Source organism: Prunus dulcis, chromosome 6, assembly GCF_902201215.1.
Source record: "Prunus dulcis chromosome 6, ALMONDv2, whole genome shotgun sequence".
In the NCBI taxonomy this organism is placed as follows: Eukaryota; Viridiplantae; Streptophyta; class Magnoliopsida; order Rosales; family Rosaceae; genus Prunus; species Prunus dulcis.
This window is the reverse complement of record NC_047655.1, coordinates 22,418,923-22,442,557: the sequence shown is the minus strand read 5'-3', so window position 1 is coordinate 22,442,557 and position 23,635 is coordinate 22,418,923. Positions and strand designations below refer to the sequence as shown.

The window sequence follows — 23,635 nt, the reverse complement described above, 5'->3', positions numbered from 1 at the left end:
GTATATGGAACCTAACCCGAAGCCACCAATGTAGGAACAACAATGCACAACTTTATTCAAAATAATTGAAATCAAACACGTTCCAACGAAATTCGATTAAAGATTACAATTTGGGTTTGAAATTAATCAATAATTAATGGCACTTGTTCTTAATCTGTGCAGATACAATGAACAAGTTTTTCCCCTAAACTTTGGCTACAAAACCCCAAAAATCTGAATCTAGTAAACAAGACACAAGAGTGCAGAAACTAGATTCTTGGCAGCATGGTGATATGAGCCATGTTGGTTATCTGGGGATTGGTCTCCTTCAACTTTTACTTTAACTGCACAAAACAATATTAATTAATTATACTCTCAAATAAATTAAGGAATATAATTTATTTTTAAAGGGCTTGGATGATTGAAGTTCAATGTACATGTTCAACAGACTGAGTTAGATATAATATTGTTTTTGTTTCTCGTTTTATAATTAATTATAATGAAATTATAGGCTCGGGGACAGGGATTTCAGTTCGATGCATTGCATGGCTAACGACTAGGTGGAAGAAGATAAGAGAGAGAGAGAGAGAGAGAGAGAGCAATTGAGCAATAGGACGACAAAATTAATGCATAGATTTTTATTTTTATTGTTATTGTTCTTTTGTTGTTGGTTCTCACATAGTGGTGGTAAGCAATTCTAATATGTTTGAGAAAAGAAAACCCAAAAAAAAAAAAAAGCTGTTTGAAATTATAGCTTCATTCATAGCACTTGCTTTTGTCAATAGGGTCTTAGCTTAGTGGAAGAGCTTTCGTCATGCATGATAGTGGTATGTGTATATTTGTAAGAATACTCTCTCTCTTTCTAATTGTAGCGAAAAAAGAAGAAGAATACTTGCTTTTATGTTGAATTTTTGGTTTTCAATTTTCGGTTTCCTCCTCTATCTCCTTTAGAGATCTCGATAGCACAAACTGAAAAATAATGTCTTAGCTAAATACAATTATTAATCAAAAGTAATGTTTTTTTTCAACCTGTTATTTTACGTACATCAACAGTTCATAGCCGTTATTGTATTAATAAAATACCAATAATGTCTCTATTTAGAGATGTGACTTTTGAGTAGAGTTTCGTATCTTTTAGGTCACACATTGTCATTTCGTGGACGTCCCATGAAATTGGAACCGCGCAATCCACAAGAAATAGAAAAGAAAAGGGGAGAAAAAATTATTGAATAAATATGCACCAAACCAAATACTAGCTAGCACAAATCATGTGAGAAAGCCAATTGTCAAAAAAGCTGAAGCAGTGGCCTGAAAAAAATTGAAACTCCAAAGTGTAGGTTATCATCTGGGATCACGAGCTTCCCCATTGCTTTTGAAACACTTGGCTTCATCTGGTTGTTTCCTTGTTAGGGACGACACTACGTGGCAAACAGTCATTGGACAATTTAGAATTGTTATGGGAGTTGACAGTCAAAGCATTGATTAAGTTACAAAAGAAAAAGAAAAAAAAGGAAAAAACAATTTGGATTTTATATATATTTATGATTTACCCATATGAATCCATGGGTTCTCTCATTTCTGTGAATTATGGTTTTCTGTGCTTACCAAAAGAAGAAAAAAGAAATTATTATTTTTAATTTAGAAAGGCTTCAACCATGATGTGTTCTTTGTGTACTGTTTGTGTGGTTATACTTATATAGGAGAGATTTAGTACAAAATGGAATGTGACAAACAAAGAAAAATCTTCTTTTTGGTAACATATCACCTGGAAATTAATCACGCATATATATATATATATATATATTCCAGATATTCTTACCAAAATTACGAGCACTTGTCTTATATAGATTTGCCCTAATAATATCTGATTTTAATTTCAGATTTTGACAATTTGTGGCTAAAAAAATATGAGAGAGGAGAAAGGGATAGAGTGTACTCGTTGCCTTATTTAAATTCATAACATTAGTAATAAAACCCTATTTTCCAACCATACTAATTGTATTATACAAATTCATAAAACTAGAGAGAGAGAGGCCATTAAACTAAGAATTAATTGATTTAAACATCTTAGTAATGCATTTGAAAATGAAGGAGGTCGTGACATTTACTACTCTGCTTTTAAACTACACACTCCCCTTCCTTTCCCTCATCTCCTCCTTCTCTCTCTTCCCTTTGAACCCCACGAGTGCGAGTTAATTTGTTTTTCCTTCCATGGCTTCCCATCCCTTCCCTTCCCCTTCTCGTCATCCCCTTCTTCAAATTTTTTTCCCCTTGAATTCCTTTTTTGCTTTGATTTTGTGAGGTTCTTTTGTTTTTGCATGAGTTTTGGTTTAGTTTTTTTTGTAGATTCAGAAATTCTTATATAAGTCTATTCTATGTCTATACTTTTCTCAAGGACTGACAATTAGTTTTGGTCGACTTGGGTGATTTTGCTGGAACTCTTTTGTATTTTGGAGGTTGTTGAAGTAGCCACAATGAAACACCATTGTCGCCATGATTTAGTTGCCGTTTTTGGCCCACATACACAGAGTTTTGGCTCCAGTTTAGAGTTTGGAGTTACAATAATGGAAATTGTTAGTTTATGTGGGTTTGGGTTTAGCCGGTATGGCGCTTTGGATATCTTTGTCTGTTTTAGTCTATTACTCATTAGGGGTTTCTTGGTTTGTATTTTGCTTTCGACTGCGATACGGATCTGCCGTTGGACGATGGATTTATATTGTTAGTCTGAGTACAAGTGCTTCAGGTTGCTGAATCAGGGGTTTGAATTTTTGTTGGTTTAGATGTAATTCTTTCTAGATCAATTCATTTGGTCACTGGAGATGTTGTACCCATTTCGATACTTTTGTGGCTTTGTACTATGTTCTATTTCTTCAATAAATACTATCGCTTTGTTTCAAAATATTCATACGAAACCGGTAATGAGAGCTTCATTAAAAGTGGTCGAGAAAATCCTAATTTCATTAATGCATTTTCAGGGGATCTACATCTTTTATTTACCCAAACATTATTTACCAAAATGATATTGTTTAGTAGTTTTTACAGGCATGATCTTAGAGGGACCGAAGAATAATGTATCAATGGCAAGGTTTCTTCTCCCATTTACTTATCCTCTTATCAATAAAATACTATCATTATTCTCTAAAAAAATGATACCGTCCAAGTGACTAGGTCTAGATTGGATTGTGGTTAGATTGGTTATTGGGTTTCGACCATAACTGTACAAAGAAAAATCATGTGTGATCCAGTGTGTAACAATTAGACTCCCAAAAATATTGCGAGAGATGTTATATAGAACCAATCATATAATAACTTGACAAGATGGGATTCTTTGTTTGATCAAACACACACTAACAACATTCAAAATTCTAATTACTTTATGCAAGTAACTATTATTTTAATAACTTTGTCATTTCAAAAAGTCACTAATATTTATATGAAAATTTGGCCAATCATTATTCAATTTGATATAGTTTTATATTATCAAATGATACTTAATGGTTTTCATGAAAAATCAATGACATTTTAATCAATGAGTGCAAAACCCCCTCCTCCAATTTCTTGTACTAAAAAAAAAATCTTAAATAAATATGCATAACTGTCAAATTCAAGTTAGAGAATTCTGAAATGAAAAATTTCGTAAAAAAGTAAATGCTATCGCGAGTTATCCACGTGTATACAGACAGTTGCGTCGAATCATAGATTGATATAGATTCTATTGTGAATCACGTATTAATATATGGTTAGAAATCTTGAAAGCATGGGAACTAACGGAAACAAAACTCTATTAAGAAACCCCTTGATTAGAGGAGATTAATTACATATATGGATGCTTGTAGAGAACATATGATTGGTGTTCAAGCTTGTAAAGTCCTCTTTGAAGTCATTGTCCAACCCATGAAGTTACAAAAAAAGTAATAAATATTTCCTCTTAGAAATAATATCAAAATTGTTATAGCCATTTTATATTGTCTCTTAAAATATGACAAAACATCAGTTACTTGTATTGCAATATTTTCTTATACCCACATTGTCATAATAAATATTAACTATTCTTTCCTGAAGAGAATATTAACTATTCTTTCAGTTGGAACCTAATGTATATAAATATGATTGAGTTTGTAGCTAAACATAAAAAAGAAAGAGAAATAGATGAAGATTTTTCATATAATTATTTTGGAAACAGAAAATGAAGGAGAGAGAGAGGAGATAGAAAGAAAGTAACACATGATTCCATAAATGAAAGTAGAAACTGTTTTTTGGACCTTTCCATCTGTTCTTTTCTTTTTTTTCAATAAAAAAAAAAAAAAAAAGAAGACACATTTTGTTAAACTTTTCTCAAGACCTCACTTTCACTATCTGTCTTCCCTTTCTCTCTCTCTCTCTTCAAGATGGCCTTGAAAGCCTACCCATAATTGTCTCTCTCTCTCTCTACCAAGAAACTTGAGCTTTTCTCTTTCTCTATCCAGTACAAGATATAAATATATGAATAAAATATATAGGTTTTGTGGCTTTCTTTAAACTCCTCTGAGATCTACTGCTTGTGTAGGACTTTAGATTAGAAGATAGAGATTGGCAGAGAAGCTGAAACAAACAATATAAGTGAAAAGGAAAGCTCAGAGGAAGGTAAGGTAAGCTAGCATTTCGAAAACCCTAAAACTCATACCCTCCTAAGACCAACTTTTTGTGCTTTTGACTCATTGATTAATTGATTTAACCCGATATTTATCATCTTCCTCGGTATTTGTGTAAACGGGCTTTTGGGTTTTGCTTGTCTGGGTGCCTCAGATCCATGGCGATGGATTCTGATATTCTTCTCATCGTACTGGGATTCTAGGGTTTTGGGCTGTTTTTCAACTGTAGAGTTATTGTAATTTTAAAATTTTATGTGCATGTTGCTTCTGTTTAGGATTGTTTTTCTTTTTTAGTGTTGGCAAAGATCTGACTTGGGTTTGGAGCTTGGTTTTTGCATTTCTGCTGGAATATAAAGTTTGGAATTTGATTGGTTGCTATTAGATTCTTGTCATGGTAATTTTAATTATTCTGTGTGCTAGTTTTGCTCTTGCTCAAATTTTGGGAAAAGCATTTTTTTCTGGAGGGATTAAATCATGGTTAATTTTCTTACTTAATGGTGTAAATGTAAATGATACTGTTGGGTCACTCTTATTGCTCTCATAAAATTTTGACTTGGTCATAAAAATAGGTTGTCAAGATGTATTGATGTTGATATTTACCCTATTTTTTTTGGTGCATCAGGCTAATGTGATTTTCTGAATCAGGATTGGACGTCAAAGGCAGGGTAGCAAGTGATTGGAGTGGTTGAAGTTTGTTTCATGGATGGAGTTGAGAGTCTCTGCTAGTTGTGCTCTGTAATTTAGTACTTGGCTCGAAGTTTTACAATGATTGGATGGACCAATCTACTTATGTTCAGGAGATAAATATTAAATTTAACAGGGTAAATAGTTTACCCTACAATGGCATCCAATTGGATATGATTGGAAGCATCAGATTACTATCAGTTAGTGCTTAAAGTTGGATCATGTAGTAGTCATGTCGAGAAGTTAGGTTGATCTGCGTTAGTGTATTGGAATAGCCTGTGCGACTCACCTTATCAGGACCTTCATTGGATGTACTTTCGTTTAACTATTTATGTTCTCCAAAGACGGTAAACTAGGTTCATGTACCTATCAGGACGCTGATGCACTGGAACCATATTTACCTGGCCTCCTGCTCTAGTTCTTTATGCCTTTGTTCATTCCTTTTCTTTTGTTGCCCCTAAGTTCTAGGTCCTTTCTCCTGTTGTGAGCTTGTCTCTCTTTTTTCTCCCCCGTCTTTAAAGTACTTCCGTATTTCCTTTCATCCTGAGGCGGTGGTTCGCTCAGTTCGTGAGTCTAGTTTTGTTAAATAGTTCAGGAAGGCCCTCCATAATTGTTATTAGTAAGACAGATCCATCGTTTCCAAAAAAGTCTTTGCACTGGAAATTTCGTTTGTCCAAGAGTCAATGGCTAATTTGGAATCTGCTAATCCTAGTGCTAACAATATGTTGGGCGTTCTACATCGGTTGCTTCCTGTTGTTGGACCGGCGCTTCTGATTTCAGTTGGATATCTTGACCCTGGAAAGTGGGCGGCAACTGCTGAAGCAGGTGCCCGTTTTGGCTCTGACCTGGCAGCATTGATGCTTATTTTCAATTTTGCAGCTATTTTATGTCACTATCTGTCAGCTCGGATTGGTGTAGTCACTGGAAGAGATCTTGCGCAGGTATTAATTCTCTCATGCAGGGTTTTATTAATGCATGGTTAGTTGTGGAGGTGCTGTGCGCTTACTCTGTTCGCATTCATGCTTTTGAGCTGTGTCCTAACCACGATACCCCTTCTCTTCGCATGTTGTTATTTGATTTACTATGTAGTTGGCTGTTTGATCTCTCTCTCTCTCTTGCTTGTACAGAGACAGTTGCATGCACACATGCTCCTTGTTAAGCCGCCAAGTGTTAACACTTTTTTCTTTTCTTAAATTTCGTTTATGTCAAAAGATATGCAGTGAGGAGTATGACAAAGGCACATGCATATTCTTAGGAGTTCAAACAGAGGTTTCTGTGATTCTGTCGGACCTTACCATGGTGATTTCTCTATCCTCATCAACTTATTCATTTGCCCTCAATTTGTCTAAACTATGTTGTGCTATGGCATAAGTGATGATATGCAGTATCATTGTTGAAACTAGATTTGTTATATGCGTGACATATGATTGCACTTATTTTACTAGATCCTCGGTATCGCACATGGACTTAATCTTCTGTTTGGGTGGGACTTGTTCACTTGCGTGTTTTTGACTGCTGTTAATGCTGTTTTGTACCCTCTTTTTTCCACCCTCCTGGTAAGTTCTGTTACTTGCACTTATTCCTTTATAGTCTTGCATTTGCAATATTTATTACTAAAATACTGAGTATCCATATCAGGAGACTTGCAAGGCGAAGGTCCTATGCGTATGCATTGCGGGATTTATACAGCTTTCCTTCGTTCTTGGAGTAATTATCAGTCAACCAGAAATGTCATTTTCCATGAATGGGATGCTAACAAAGCTGAGTGGGGAGAGTGCCTTTGCATTGATGAGTCTTCTTGGAGCAAGTATAATGCCTCACAGTCTCTATCTTCATTCTTCGATTGTGCAGGTATCTGTGCTTCTCATGCTCCCTGTTTTCTGCCTCTGCAATTACGTTTCACATCCATCCGTATTTTGTTGAACATGAGCTTATGCATGTATGCGTATCTTTGTTGTATATATATTATATATGTTGATTCTTTTACAGGTGGTCAACTATTGGCAGCATCTGCTCTTTGTTGTATTATATGTCTGCCTGTGCATCTTTGGTTTACACAGTTGCTTCTTGCATCTTGAGTTCATATGGGAGATTTTGTTTTAATATAAATCCTTGTGAACGCTTCTTCTGTCAGATGTATCATGAATCTCAACAGTTAGACGTATTTAGATATACATTCAATGCATGTGTTTACAGTGTCTAGCTCTTTTCTTGTTTCTCAATATGACATTCCTTTCAGGACATGTTACTGAGTCATCGGTGCATCTAGTATAAAAGAACCTTTTAACATACTAATTTGATTAAGAAGGTTAGATGGTTTCCTTTTCAATGGTCACTGCAGTTCGATAGAGATCACTGAGGTCGCACTCAAATTTCTACTTCCTTTCTAAATAGAAAAAAAGAGCTTCATTAACAGGAGCATTGAGATTTTCTTGTTGGAGTAGGGAGTCGAAAAATAATCAATTTTAATTTGTACATCAACTAATGTGCTTGTATCACTAAGTTCTGTCCCCTCCCGTCCATCCTGTTTGTAAACCACTTGAATAATGTTTTGATTTGTGTTAGCGGTCAATTCTCTGAAACTCAATTGTCCTAATTTTGCAGCAGTATCAGTGTCAGCCAACTGTTTCCAGGGATGCTTTGTGTCACCACCATTTAGTTGCCATCTTGTGCATCTTTAGTGGTATTTATCTGGTGAATTATGCCCTTATGACCTCAGCGGAGAATGAATACTCAGGCCTTGGTTTGCTTACATTTCAGGATGTAATGTCACTAATCGGACAGGTTACAATTTCTTCCCATGATTAGTTTGTGATGAATTCTATTTTTTCGACAACCGTTGAATATCATGCAGCACACTGAGCCAAGTTGATTTTCTTTTTAAATTATACAGGTCTTTTGGGGTCCAATAGTATCTGGTGCCTTCCTGCTGGTTCTCTTTGTTTCAAATCAAATCACAACATTAAGCTGGAGTCTGGGTGGACAAGTAGTTTTGAATGATTTTTTGAAACTAGACCTTCCTGGTTGGCTTCATTGTGCCACAATCAGAATTATTGCTATTGTTCCAGCTCTTTATTTCGTTTGGAGTTCAGGAGCTGAAGGGATGTATCAACTTCTTATATTCACACAAGTGTTGGCAGCTCTGCTACTGCCATCTTCTGTGATCCCTCTTTTTCGAATTGCTGCTTCAAGACCAATAATGGGTGTCCATAAAGTTTCTCAATTTGTTGAATTTTTATCCCTGATTACACTAATTGGGATGCTTGGATTGAAAATCATATTTGTAGTAGAAGTGATTGTTGGGAATAGTGATTGGGTTAATAATTTGAGGTCGAATGCCGGGAGTAGTATGTCTGTTCCTTGTGTACTTCTACTCACTGCTTGTGCAACATTTTGTTTGATGATTTGGCTGGCAGCTACCCCATTAAAATCTGCAAGTGCACGATTAGAGGCTCAGGTGTGGAACTGGGATATGCATGTGGGTTCACCTGATTCAATAACAAAGAAAGAGGAGATCAATATTTCTGAACCTAAATATCATAGAGAGGTAAGTGTCCAGAAGCATGAACCATCACCATCATTTGGGAGGGCTTTGGATAGTGATTCAGAAGTAGCGAGTTTTGATCTTGATCTGCCTGAAACTATCACAGAGCCTGATGAGGAGCATCACCTAACTACTGTAGTGGAAAATGGTTCTCGTATTACCTTTCCTCACTCCCCTAAATGCCATATGGAGGGATCCACATCTACAGCGGAGTCAACTCCAGTCTCAACTGTGGTTAATGAGGTTTCTGATGTTACATTGGAGGGCACCAGTGCATTGAAGATCGAATCAACAGAGCCAATTGAAAAGACTGTTGGAGTTGAAGGAGTTGAAGGAGACTTACCAAATGAAAAAGATGATGATGAGGGAGATACCTGGGAGCCTGAAGATTCATTGAAAGGGGTTTCTGAGAGCACTGCTCCATTGACATCTGAGGGTCCAGGATCATTTAGGAGTCTAAGTGGAAAAGGTGACGAAGGGGGGAGTAGTGCTGGTAGCCTTTCTAGATTAGCAGGGTTGGGGCGTGCTGCGAGACGTCAACTAGCTGCAGTACTTGACGAATTTTGGGGACAGCTGTATGATTTCCATGGGAATGTAATTCAAGAAGCAAAGGCTAAGAAACTGGATCTTTTGTTGGGGTTAGATTCAAAGGCTGCGTCCTCCTCGTTGAAAGTTGATACTAGTGCAAAGGAGCTTTCCGGATATTTTCCATCTGCAGGAGGCAGAGGATCTGATCCTATTATGAACTCAAGTTTATACGACTCTCCGAAGCAGCAGAGGGTTCAAAGCAGTTTAGAGTCATATGGGGTCCAAAGGGGATCTTCCTCATTGTTGCCCAGCCGTGTGCAGTTGTTGGATGCCTATATGCAAAATTCAAGCCGCAGCGTTATTGACTCTGGTGAGAGGCGCTATTCAAGTGTGCGCAGTCTCCCGTCTTCTGAGAGTTGGGACTACCAGCCAGCCACAATACATAGTTGTCATCCCTCATATCTCAATCGAATTGCAAAGGACAGAGGTTTTGATAATTTGAACGGTCAAATGGAGTCAGCAGCCCTACAATCTGCTTCTTCATTGGGTGCTGCAAACTACAGAGATTCACTTGCATTTACCATGGGGCAGAAGTTACAAAATGGGTTAGGCTCTGGGCAGGCCTCCAGTTTCCAAAATCTTACAGTATCTAGAAATAGTCCGTTGCAATCTGAAAGACCGTATTATGATCTGCACCCTTCTGGAATTGCTGAGAATGTGGTAAGTTCAGCAAATGCAAAGAAATACCATAGTTTACCCGACATTCACCGGGATCTTTACATGCCGGAGAAAAGTGCCAACTGGGAAAGTCCTGTGGGGTATGGATCATCTACTGGGATAACAAATTATGAATCATCCTTGTATTCAAATTCTGGAGCACGAACAGGAGCTCCTTTGGCATTCGATCAACTCTCTCCATCACAAGTCTACAGAGATGCTTTTTCATCACAGCAAAATTCTAGTTTTAACACTGGATCCCTCTGGTCTAGACAGCCTTTTGAGCAATTTGGTGTAGCTGATAATAATCGTACTATTGGGAGCGGAGGATTTGGTTATCGGGCAGGTTCTGTAAGTCAAGAAGCTACTTCAGTTGCAGATTCAGAGGCCAAGCTTCTTCAGTCGTTCAGGCATTGCATTGTGAAACTTTTGAAATTGGAAGGATCTGACTGGTTGTTTACGCAGAATGATGGGGTTGATGAGGATCTAATTGATCGCGTGGCTGCAAGGGAGAAATTTCTTTATGAAGCTGAAACTAGAGAGATGAATCGAACAGTTCACATGGGTGAGCCTCAGTACCATCCTTCTGATAGGAAGTCTGTTTCTGCATTGAAGAATAATGATGCAAATTGCACCTCTTTTATGGTTCCTACTTGTGGGGAGGGTTGTATTTGGAGATCAGATTTGATAGTAAGCTTCGGGGTCTGGTGTATCCATCGTATTCTTGATTTGTCACTCATGGAAAGCCGGCCAGAGCTATGGGGGAAATATACCTACGTCCTCAACCGACTTCAGGTAAACACTGAAAAACTTCTGTCTATTAAGATACATTTCTGTGACTCCAATTTTTGCAAGGAAATTATGGTCTCTTCTGTAAGATTGTCGTCTTGGTTACCGTATGTCAACCAAGCAGAAAATAGTTATGCTTCACCATGGGTTTGACTAGGCAGTATATCTACCTTGGGACTTGATCAAACTGCTAGAAGGTTTTGATTGTTTATTTTACTGTTGGCATTTTTGCTCCATTTGTTGCATTAAATGAGTTTCTGCTCTTTATTGGCTTTCATGATTACCCTGGGAACTCAAATTTGTTGAAAGAAACAAAGTAGATGAAAAGAGAAGAGAAGGATGAACAGGGGAGAGGAGGAAGTTGGCTAGGCTTTTCTATTTTACATTATTGAATATCTAAGTCTTAATTAAAGTGTTTCTTTAAGGCCTATTTATGGAGGCCAGTCCAAGTCAAACAAGAAAAAAAAAAAAAAACAAATCAAACCACAGCATGAATAGAATCCTAGAATAGTCCAAAGTTCCTAAGCCAATTAAGCAAACATCAAATAGACTAAATTGACTCTTAACACTCACCTGAAGCTGGGTCAAACATGCCTTGGACACAACACAGAAAACAACCTTTGTTACATGAAAACTGAATGCTCTGTCAAATACTTCAATTCTTTCTTAGCACACCAAAAGATTTTCATAATATGAGCCCAATTTTCTTGAAAAGAACAAGGAAACTGGCACTTATCTTCAACACCCAAAGATGAAACACCACCAACAGCGAGGGTGGCTATAATTTGGACCCTCTAGAGCTCCACTATAAATTGAAACCCAACACACTTGCCTAAACTGGAACTGGGGTAGAAGACACTGCAATTTCCTGCCACCAAACCACTTCACCACACACCACTGCTGGATTCACATCTAGGATCACACTAACTCAACAGTACTTCCCTTTATAGGAATTATGACAGTAGTTGTTCATACTCTTGACACTCATCTTCACGTAGCGCTTCACCATCACTGGATACTTTTTGATTCCTTGGAAAAGAAATAAAGTAGATGGAAAGAGAAGAAAGATAGAAAGAAAGAAGGGAGAAGATGAGAAATAGGACTGTTTTATATGGTTTTCTAGTCTACATTTAACTTGGGGCTTGTGCTCAAATAGCCCTTTTTCACAACTTTTATTCTATAATTGCCCGTACAGTGTCTCTTTCTCGTCCTAATAGTTCCCTCTTTGTTGTACCTATAGTCTCTCTTTAATGCAAGGGGGGCTATTTTAGAATAAAATTTGTAAAAAAGGGCTATTTTAGCCAATTTCACTTTATTTCTGTAATTCTTTTGTCAGGCTAGTCTACCTTATCCGGTAGCAAAATCCTAATGAAAGATTGCATCAATGGGTATTTATAGAGGCCAATCCAAGTCAAACAAGGAAACTGACATCAAATCAAATCACACCATAAATAGAATCTTAGGGTAATGGAAAACTCCCAAAATAATATAGGAAAGTGAATAAAACTGACTATATGAACTCTAAACAAAATTATTCATCAATAGTTCTGTTACTTTCCTTAATTTACAGGACAACATTTTTCGGTCATGAATAGGCAAATTTTTTTTATTTTTTGTATTGAAAAGCAGGTAATTGTTTTCTTTGTACTAGGATGATTCTTCTGACAGAAATATTTGTTTACTGTTTTTTGCACTTATGGGCCTTCACTTTAGGCAACTAAAATATTAGTTAACTTATAAGTTTGTCCTCCACTGTTCAGTCTCAAAAAAATTCATTTTGGTAACCTACTATATTTTCATATATGTTGAACCTTGAGTGCTTTGTATTCTACACTGAATGCTTTCTACATGAGCACTGTTTATTGCTGCTTAGTGCGAGATGAGAATTATGCATGATAAGCTTTTATCATTCCTGTGACTCTCGGAAGAACTTTGGCCAAGTTATATGTGAAATATAGTGTTTTTCTATTGGTGAATTTAGAAGAAATTTTCTCCTTGCATTGCAGTAATGCTACTTCTGTATACAAGTAGATTATCTTCTAATATATATGTACATATAATATTTCCAAAGCTTCCAAATCAGTGATGTTAATGTCTCCGTATCCTGTTAATGTCAGGGGATTATTGATTCAGCATTTTCAAAGCCTCGCACTCCAATGTCGCCATGCTTCTGCCTTCAAATTCCTGCAGTACACCAGCTGAAGTCAAGTCCATCTTTTTCAAATGGAATACCCCCTGCTGCAAAACCAGCCAGGGGAAAATGCACAACGGCAGTAACGCTTCTAGACATAATCAAGGATGTGGAGATTGCAATATCTTGTCGTAAGGGCCGAACGGGGACAGCAGCTGGCGATGTAGCTTTCCCGAAGGGAAAAGAAAATCTGGCGTCTGTACTCAAACGCTACAAGCGTCGATTAACCAACAAAACTGCTGCCGCTCACGAGGGTCCTGGTTCACGCAAGGTTCAGACATCTGCTCCTTATGGGTCATAGCTTTCATAGACAAACACAGTATGTCTCAACTGGGTTATTGAGCTGTTTGATTTTGGAAAACGGCTCATCTTCTGGATCAAAACCCTCAGTTAAGGCATAATTTCTCTCAGTGTATCAAAAGCCATTGCTGCAATTTGTATTTCCTTGTATGTTAACATATGCATAGGTAAGAATTGCTGGATCTGTAATTGCAGCATTATCAAAGAAAATGGGTAGAAGGTTGAAAATTGGTTATTTTGCAATTCTTGTGTTGCTCGCTTGCTTCTGTTACTTGTTCTATTAAGATGGAAAGTTGAAAAATGCCAGGTGCGGGGGCCTCTATCCAAAGCTGTATGCTCCTTTTGGAGATTTTTGAGTCCCAAGTGTTTTGGATAATCTTTTTCCATTGCACTTTGTTCCCAACCCAATTCTGTGCTCTTGGGCCATCGTGAGGAGAAAGACTTCCATAAAACTTGAATAACACTATTTTGCTATATCTGACCAATGAGGAGAAAGATTTTCATGAAACTTGAATAATACTATTTTGCTATATTTGATCAATAACGTTATGACATGTGTGATAACACAATCATGTGTTATAGCATTATTTGTTGGGGATAGCAAAACAGTGTTATCCCCGTTGCAACCAAGTTTTTTCCCATGGTGAGGGTGGTGTTTGACATCGTGACCAGTATCTATCAAATATTTGAGAATGAAAGTTCATTGGGAATTTGGAGCAGGTTGTCTGTCTCTATCAGCAACATACAATCAAGAAAACCAAGAGTTGGTTTAAATCCCACCTTTTAGATAAACAAAGAGTGCTGCTAAACAAACTCTAAAATTAACTGAGTACACCATACTACCAAGCTATTTATTGAACTACTAATTTATCCTAATATAAAATGACCAAGATGGATATATTGAATTATGAAACAAATTATTTTAATAAGTACACCATACTCACCATATTCAACCCTAATTAAACGCAAGGGAATGCCATGAAGTTGTTTGTTTGATACAGATCTTGGTCATTGGTGGTAGATAACACTCTAGCAGATACATGCTCCATGGAGTCCACTCCGACAGGTTATTTAAGGGGTTGTGGATGATTCATATGAGGAGGAAAAATAAATAAATAATTTATTGGATGAAAGTTGAGTCCTTCAAACTTAGAACATTCTCTTAGTTTCTTTTTTCTTTTTTTCTATTTATTATTTGGTTCTCGAACTACAAAAAGGAACAAGGAAGAGTAATTAAAAATAGGGATCTACGGAATAGATTTAGACGACCAGTATGAGCATTGGCTGCCTATGTAGAAATTTCAAAGGGTAGAAGGTTAATTTTAAATTCATTTAGTAATAACTAGAGATCAGAAAACAAATCCAAAACAACTTACAATGGCTGTAATCTCTTCAACAAAATCATCTCCAGCTGCAGTAGGGGCATTAGGTTTGGTGTTGTGTGATAGAGTGTATAAGTGTATTTTTGGTAATTGAATATGGTGTGCTTAGTTAATTTTATATTTTGATTTAAATATTAGAATGTACTTAAATTATAGGGTATACTCAATTAATTTTAGGATTCGTTTAATAGTACTCTAAACAAAATACCAACCTATATACAATATTGCAGGTGGATGGAACCCAAATTTTTCAGAAAATAAATTCAATGGACAAATTAAGAGTGACCATAAAGTTGAGTGAAACGGCCATATACATAATATTTGTGTATTGTATAACCTCAACTTAATGAGTGGATTACATGTTGTGACGTGGCCCCAAATTTCCCCACCTATTATGCTAAGTTGCTGACAACTGTCTCGTTTCCACGGTCAGATTTATGACACGTGGAGGGTCTACAGACCTCCTCAGCTCAACCGAGTGACTGGTTGGACAGTACATATCATGGTCTAACAATTCCTCATCATCTCTCTCTCTCTCTCTCTCTCTGGTCTTTTGTGGTATTTTCCAGAGTTGACAGACTCCAGGCAGGTATATTTGCTTGCTTTTGCTTTGTTTGGAAAACCAAGGCACACCCAACAGCACCACCAAGACACCCAATAGGTAAGTCCCTGTGGTTTTGCTGCTTAGGTCTATACAAGTATTAACAGACAGTGAGACAGAGATAGTGGATGTTTGATGAGGTTTAATTTGTGGTCCATAACTTGTACACCCAAAAACTCATAAAGGTTTCATATTTAAGGTCCTGTTAGTACTTGGTCTGGAAATAAACAGTTCGAAATAATAATTGTACAAGTGGTTAAAAAAGCAGTTACGCACTTGCATCTAAGGTCGTGTGTTCGAATTCCTCCCCAATATCGTTGTATAAAAAAAAGTAAATTGCATCACACTGAAAGTAAAATGGGATTTGAGACTGAAAATGGAAGAAAGAAAGGGTTTAATTCTATTTATTTTCATTGACTTTGAATCTATCTCTGGGTTTGTGATGTTGCAGTGCAGACATTTCTTTGGCTGCAAATCAAAATGGGATATGTTGTGGTGGTATCAGTTCCTGTGATATTGTTCATCGTGATTATAGCCCTTGCTTTTTACCTCATTGGTAGGGCAAACGGCCGAAGGGAAGCTGTCTCTGCTCAACAGCATTTTGGGCCTCCAGTGCCTCCTCCACTACAGGCCCAGGAAAAGTCCGACCAGGTCTGAAAAATCCTGGGAGTAAAAATTGTGTGTCTGCTGTTGTAAGAAAAGAAACCGTCAAATGTGTATGCATAAAACAATTGATTTCTATAATTTTGAAAAATAATTAATTGGGTCCATGGAGGTTTCTATTTGGAACAAAGAACCAAGAAAGCCAAATGCTGTTTTAAATAGCGCCCCTCTTTTAGAGAAACCAAAGTAGCAAACAATTTCCATATACACAATATACAATGCAGATGGAGCAAGTAAAGGCAGATGACAGCATAGACTTTCTTAATTTGCAAGCCTCCAGTATCCACCGTCGGATCGATGACACGTGTTTATATCAGCTCACCTGAGACCAAGTTTATCAATTTTGTTTCTCCTCAAACTCATTACAAAGCTTCAAGGCACACAGGAAGGCCAAGGCTCAAGACAAATAGAAAGAGGTAACAGCTACCTAGCTGCATATGATTTACACCATTTTATTTGAGTTTTCTGGTAATACGTTGATCCAATTGGTGCTTTGCTTATCCTCGAACCAAAGACATGTTGATCTTTAGTTGTATCACAAAGTCAACAAATTTATGGAACCGGATTTTATTCTTTATTAACTTTCTTTTAATTCAAAGTAGCATGGCTTTTACCTCATCAAAATTCTAAAATGGTATATTGCACCGTTGCTCTTGATCCTGGCTTCGGCTTTATTACATGTGGGGTTGGGCCATGGTGAATTATGGGCCTCCAGCACCTTAAGCCCAGCCTCCTGCTCAGGTTTATTATTCTAATTCTGTTTTTTTTTTTTTTTTTTTTTTTGGGTGTGGATAATGTTAATAATACCCTTCCAAATAACAACGTTTAATAGCAGACATAGATTTATTTACGATCTATAATATTATTTTTAATGTTTACTAAATGTAATTGAATTTTTTTAAAAACTGTTATTAGCACTCCAAAAAAGTCTTCTGATTTTTTATTATTACAAATATTTATTAAGGTGTTTGGTAAGAAGGCTCAATTTGACCCCGTTGAGATCTGCTGAGGCGGCACCAACCCAAAAGGTTAGATAAGAAAAATAAAAAGAAAAATATTTATAAAAAAACACAATTTCATTCTTTTTATTTACCAAAAAAATCATATCCAATCAAATTAGGAACAAAATTGGTTGGATGAATTCGAATTATGGGCAGTGACCACCTGTTTTAGGTTGCCTGAGCATATGGAGCATGGCGAAGCTCTGGTAGACAAGAAGATCATGGCATTTACATACATATGAAACACAACAATTTCCAAATCGAACTGAACCAGACGACGATACAACAACATGTGCATGGACAGCCTTAAACAGGGAGTTAGGTATATATATTTATTAAGTGCATGATGAACAAACAAACCAATTGTCCAACAGTATATATATATAGATCACGTGCTGTCATCTAGTTTCTTCCTTTGGTTTCAAAGTGTAGAAGGGGAGAGAGTGGAGAGTGTTAGGCCAAGTCACGTGACCCATCATGAGTGGGCATTTCTCTTTTCTCTGGGAGTTTGGTAGGCAATAGGAAATATGTATTTTTCGTGAAAATTATCATCCTCACATCAACCCTAACGCGTTGCATACCTTGATTCCATTAAAAAAATGTGTGGTGGTAAGTGGGAGGGGAACCTCTGGTATGATGCATGCTTTTGTTATGGGGTTTGGTTTTGGTAGGTGGGGATGTATGGCGTTGAATCCAGCTTTTAGGGTTATTTTTTTCTCTTTCCTATTTATTTTCTTGCACGAACAATTCACGTAACTCTTGAGATAGATCGTGAAATGATGAGGATAAAAATAGTACTTGCAATGATGTGATCCTGAAAGTTAATTTTAATTCAAAATTTGGTATACTCCGTTACAGAATGTATGTATAACTTAATTTTTCATTGTTATGCATTTTATAATCGAGATTGATAATTACTTTGATCGTCATGTCTATAAAGATACCTCTCATTAAACTTGTCGGAAGTTACTTACTCATGAATAATAATTGACAAATTGGAGAGCCTGTGGCCTACGCACATAAAAATTCTAAAGTTAATTTAGTTACATCATTGTGGCATATTCATGGGGAAAGCTCCAAAAAGCATAAAAGTGAAGAATAATGTTCATGGCAGTTTTGATACAAAATGATCCCCAAAAGATTAGGCCTTGGGGATGTTCTCTTACATTTATATATATATATATATATCCAGGGATTTATATATATAAACAAAATTGTGGGTGCCCAAGATTATCAAGTAAAACAAAAACTCATATAGTTTTTTTTATTTTCTTGAAAGCATATATTAAAAACATGTTCCATTTAAAATAAGACAAAACCATGTAGCTTATATTATTTTTATTATTACACAAGAAGGTTTTAAAAATTAAAAAAAAAATGGAAAAATTATTTTTACTGCGAATTTTATATGGCTCATGCTTGAATTGGATCGGATCTGGTTGAAGAATTATCCCAAGTCAAAACACACAGCACATGATCCCATCCTGTGAAAGTGGTCCGCGGCTTTCAGTTGCATCAAAGCCTCAATTTTATATTCTTGTTTCTTCTTCCTCACCTACGTAGCCATGAAATCAAGGGAAAGGAAAAGAAAATCAAAGTGGAGGTTGGTGGTGGCATGCAGCAAGACTTGTTAGCTCAAAAAGCCCCCAGCTTTCAAAGGGTCAAACCTCAAAAGATAACTATATATATATATATATATATATATATCTCATCTTTATCCACAACAACCCAACAGGGATTATGATTTGATAATCTATGCCTGCGTAATCAATGAATGTGACACAAATAGTTTTTTTAATTATAATTTTTATTTTGGAATGCTAAAGAAAATCGATATGTTTATTAATTATATGTTTTATTTTAGCGTATGCAGCAGCCTAGTCTTTGTACATATTAGTCTAGCATTAGGTGAAGTTAACTTTATTTTTCCCTTTGTTTGGTGGTCTTAACTTGATCGGTTTCTGTACCCACTAGCAAGGGAAAAGTTTTGCTAATTATGTTCAGAAAAAATTTGGTGGGTCTTAAAGTCAAATCACCTAATGGCATCATTTTGTTTAAAGTTTAAACAAGTGGTGCTTCTATATAATTAGAGTGAAGAAGTTATGTTGTTCAATTTCGTATCAACATTTATATCAAACCTACAGTTAATCTCTGCACATGTTTTGCCCAAATTAAGTACTAACATATATGGAATGAAGGCTCGACCATATTGGACCACATTGTCATGGATTTCTAGATTCTTTTATTAGTTTGAATACATATAATGTTTTTGTTGTCCAATAGAACAATATGAACCTACAGGTAAATCCAATTCAATATCGATATTGTCTTAAATTTAATTATTTAGGCTCATTAAATTGAACAAGATTCAAAATAGTATACTCATATATATATATATATATATATATATATTATATGTGTGAGATTTTATCTTAAAGTGATGAACCATTTACTTTTAACTCGTATATTGTTATAGTATTTTATCAACGTATTATTATGTTCATACACATCCATAACTTGTATCCAGCAGCACAACCTAATAAAATAGAGTCCAATAATTTCTCTACAAGACATTGAAGTCAAACTCTTCTTAGAAGACATTTTGGTGTACACATTGTTGTGGGTTGCTTTTTGACTAATCATCGATGCCTTTAGACTTGACTTGAGTTACTTGACCAATATAATGCATTACATGCAATGCACCGAAATGAAGAGATGGAAAATCCGAAAGCTAAAAATACTGTGGCAACAACCTTGCCCACTAAGGACTTGCGAAGCAATTCATGAGAATTGGTTTGGAAATTATAATTTTTCCACAATTTTTTTTTGGGAAGGATGAGATTAACCCTGTTTGGGGTTCGACTTGCTTCTGGCCAGGAAGTGCTTCTAACGGGTTTCGAATCCCGATCATTGAAGCACCAGGTAACTTGCCAGCTGGAGGTGACAGTTTACCAACCACACCACGCCTTGTGGTTATAATTTTGTTTTTAAAGATTAAAGAAGATGACTTGAATAAATAAGACCAAATTAAGTAATTAATTAATAAGATCCAGAGAAGGCATATGAAAATGACAAAATGAGAATATTAAGTTTTTAACAATGATTAATTAGTAGTTAATGCATGCCATAAGCTTTGTTTCTGTTACCTTCAATTGCGAGTCACACACATAGGGTTGCATATACTATAATTTTATAATGTTTCAGTTTCAGCTACCAGTTGAAGGGGAAAAAAAGACTAAACGTGACAAACTAACCTTAATTAAATGATCTGTGATCAAATACTACAAGTACAATGTTCAGTGAGAACTAATATATAGTTATACAAATGTGTAGCTCGACCCGATTTGTATATATAAAGTATCATAAACATTATCTCTAATATTCTTTATTTGATTGACGATCGAGCTAAACTTTGGTCCTTGTTTAGTGTAATGGATTTTTTTTTCTTATAGTACAAGTGATAGTTTAAACTGCATAAGGATGAGAATTTATCTCACACACATACTATGATGTAATTGGAATTCGAACCTGAGACATCTACAAGTTAGAACTTTTTTTTAATGGTTAGACCAGGTTGGCTTGGTCTTTTAAATTCAAATGAAATTGTAGAAGAATATAAATTATTCGAAAGAGCCAAAAGGAAAATAGCATTACTAGCCATCTTGGTCGGACCAAATACGACTCATGAGAAAATCAAACAAATTGTGAATAAATATCAACAAAAGTTTTTAGTACCAAAATATGTGGTTTGAGTGAGTTTTCCCCCTTTACCAAAATAGATATTTTGTTGTTGAAATTTTCCCCAAAAATGGAGTGTTTAATTAAATATATTGATTTGGATCCAGACCAGACGAGCGGTTCACATTGAGTATAAGTAACTTGTCCTTCAAATTGCCACACATTATTTGCAAATTGCCAGTGAATAGACAACTATAATTTATAGCATTTTGTCTACAATTTGGCAGACGAACTTACATTTAAGCGGCTACCTAATTGGAGGGCTCCCAATTTGTATAAACCTCATATACACGTATACATATGCTACACCAATAAAATGTTAGTTAAATTGACCTAAACTTCTGATGTACTTGCAAGTAGGGGTGGTTGCGGTTCGGTAACCGCGAATTTTTACTCAAACCGCAAACCGACCGACTATTTGCGGTTTGGTGATTTTTGAAACCGCAAACCGACCGCGTTTTGTGGTTTACCGCATTGCGGTAAACCGCAAAAATACGGTCGGTTACCGTGAATTTGCGGTTTAAAACCGCAAATTCTCAAGCATTCACAAAAATATAAATTTACAACCTAAATAAATAAATACACAACCTCAATTTCTCAAGCATATATAAATTCACAATTGATTCCAATTCTCAAGCATTCACAACCTAAGAAAATTAAAGTTACAATTCCAAACATTCCAATTAAAGTTAAACTTCTCAAGCTTTCCAATTCCAAATCCTTTAAAGTTACAAACCAAAAGCAAAATGAATTAAAGTTACAACCAAAAAGAAAAATCCAATTCAAAGTTAATTAAAGTTACAAACTAAAAGGAAAAATACAATACACCAATGTTACAAACTCAAGTGTTGGTGGTGAGTGGATTTGAAGAACCCCTTTGTGTTGTTTGAGCACCAATGCTATCTACAAATAAAACAACATAGTTTAGTACATTAGCATAAATAAACTAATTACTTACAAGTTGTCATATCTTCCATTTCCTTGTAGAATTCAACCTCATCATCCGTTGGCTCTTTGTAAGAGGAAAATTCGTCCGCTCTAAGCCAATCACTAGTACACACTAATGCCTCTACCATTTTAGGATGCAAAGAGCTTCTAAAAGGATCCACAATCCTCTTGCCTAGGCTAAAAGCATTTTCACTAGCAACCGTAGAACTTGGAATTGCAAAGATATCCTTGGCAACTTGTGAAAGAATAGGATATCTTGTTTGGTTCCCTTTCCACCAATTCAAGAGATTGAATTGTTTACTCAAGGGGCTCTCAAAAGGATCCGTCAAGTACTTATCCACTTCATTGAGATCGAGAGAGAGAGGAAGAGATGAGTTCGATTCGGGTCTGTGAGAGAGAAGCCGATTTTGAGAGTTGAGAGAGAGAGAGAGAGAGAGAGAGAGAGAGAGAGAGAGAGAGACGAATGGGAATAAGAGAGTTGAGAGAGAGTTGAGAGAGAGACGAATGGGAATCAGGAGAAGAAACAGATTCCAGGTTTTCATCTCACGGCTACAGAGAGAGAAGAGAAGGGTTTACAATTTTACTTAATTATTCTTAGAGTATAGCCGTGCGGCTATACTTTGCGGTTTGCGGTAACCGCAAATTTTGAAAATCAAATACCGCAACCGCAACCGCAAATGCGGTTCGGTTCTTAATACCGCGATTGCGGTTCGGTTTACCGGGATTGCGGTTTTATTGCGGTAAAATATCGGTTGGTTTTTGCGATTTTTCGGTTTTTCGGTTTAAAATGCCACCCCTACTTGCAAGTGGTCCTAAAAATATTAAAAAATATTAAAAAAACTCAAAAAGAGAGTAAATTATCATAAAGAAAAAGAAGCAACCATGTAGGTGCTTCATTGACAGAAAGTCACTTTGAATTTGGCTTAACAGACATCTTGGCATCATCGTCAAGTAAAAGATCATCTGTTCCTCCACCTCTTTCCTCCTCAGCCGACATAATGCCCACCACTCATTCTTATGCATCCATCTTTAGAATGACACAATTAAAAAGCATCAACCCACAAATGGACTCCCTGGTTTTGAGTGCTCCATCTACATTTATTTTAAAAAGAAAAAAAATTAATCATACACCAAATACATTAATAAATTTAAAAAAAAAACGAAAAAAGAAGAAGATATATAGGTGGAGTTGAGTTTTTAATTTATGAGCTCCAAATGTGAAAAGCTTGACCCACCTCGTCAGTTAATGTAAAACATAACATAATCCAATTCACATAAAAATTATATATTAATTATTTCCACTTGAATGTGTTACGAGACTTAAAAATAATAATACGGTAATATAGTTATGTAGTATATGATTTTTTCATTATAGAAAAGTGAGAGCAAAAGTGTTAATTCTTCGAATATTTTCGCTTCTTTTTTTTTGACTAAAATATGAATAATGTCTTATGCAAAAAGCAATATTTTCCAACATTTTATATATGCATCATGGTTTGTAAAAAAAACTTTGATTAATAATAGTAAAAGATTTATTTAAATTGTGGATGAGGATAACAGAAAAAACTTATGATTTAAATAGTGCTGCTATTTTTACCCCTATCCTATTTTCCCATTCATCTTATCTTTTCACCTACTATGTAAATTTGAAAAACACAAAACTTAGGGCCCGTCCAGTAACCTTTTTTGAGAATGTTTTAAGAGAATAAAAACAAGAAAACAAATTTGCATTTTTAGGAAATAAAAATGCGTTTGGTAGATTAATTAGAAAACATCTTCAGAAAACAAAAACAATGAAAACGTGTCTGGTAATACAATTTGAAATAATAATATGTGAGTTATTTTTATGAAAACTTTTCCCATGAGAATGAAAACAACTTTTTTCTGTTTTCTACAAGTACACATGAACTTGTTTTTATTTTATGAAAACATTCTCATT

At 35.8% G+C, this 23,635-nt stretch overlaps 1 protein-coding gene and 1 long non-coding RNA gene across 6 annotated transcripts; both read left to right on the top strand.

Annotated features, from left to right (window-relative positions):
• The first annotated feature begins 4,350 nt into the window (after positions 1 to 4,350).
• On the top strand, positions 4,351 to 13,606 carry LOC117629797 (ethylene-insensitive protein 2). Of its 5 annotated transcripts, none has more exons than XM_034362405.1 (8): positions 4,351 to 4,602; positions 5,256 to 6,235; positions 6,507 to 6,593; positions 6,740 to 6,850; positions 6,933 to 7,145; positions 7,899 to 8,078; positions 8,188 to 10,878; positions 12,990 to 13,606. In XM_034362405.1, the coding sequence occupies exons 2-8, from the start codon at positions 5,978 to 5,980 to the stop codon at positions 13,362 to 13,364; spliced, it is 3,915 nt and encodes a 1,304-aa protein (XP_034218296.1). In that variant the 5' UTR covers positions 4,351 to 4,602; positions 5,256 to 5,977; the 3' UTR covers positions 13,365 to 13,606. The 5 variants fall into 5 exon arrangements, with proteins under 5 accessions (XP_034218296.1, XP_034218299.1, XP_034218295.1 ...); XM_034362408.1 differs by having other exon boundaries at positions 4,351 to 4,607; positions 7,902 to 8,078; XM_034362404.1 differs by having other exon boundaries at positions 4,351 to 4,607.
• A 1,671-nt stretch (positions 13,607 to 15,277) lies between these two features.
• LOC117632282 lies at positions 15,278 to 16,116 on the top strand. The gene is made up of 2 exons (XR_004586451.1): positions 15,278 to 15,406; positions 15,798 to 16,116. It is a non-coding gene; the product is annotated as an uncharacterized LOC117632282 (long non-coding RNA).
• The last annotated feature ends 7,519 nt before the right edge of the window (positions 16,117 to 23,635 follow it).

Bases quoted from the DNA above. Each gene is read 5' to 3' on its own strand.
- LOC117629797 (XM_034362405.1), top strand. From the start codon at position 5,978: ATGGCTAATTTGGAATCTGCTAATCCTAGTGCTAACAATATGTTGGGC. The intron at 6,236-6,506 runs GTATTAATTCTC...TTATGTCAAAAG, and splicing joins CTGGAAGAGATCTTGCGCAG to ATATGCAGTGAGGAGTATGA. The intron at 6,851-6,932 runs GTAAGTTCTGTT...TATCCATATCAG, and splicing joins CTCTTTTTTCCACCCTCCTG to GAGACTTGCAAGGCGAAGGT.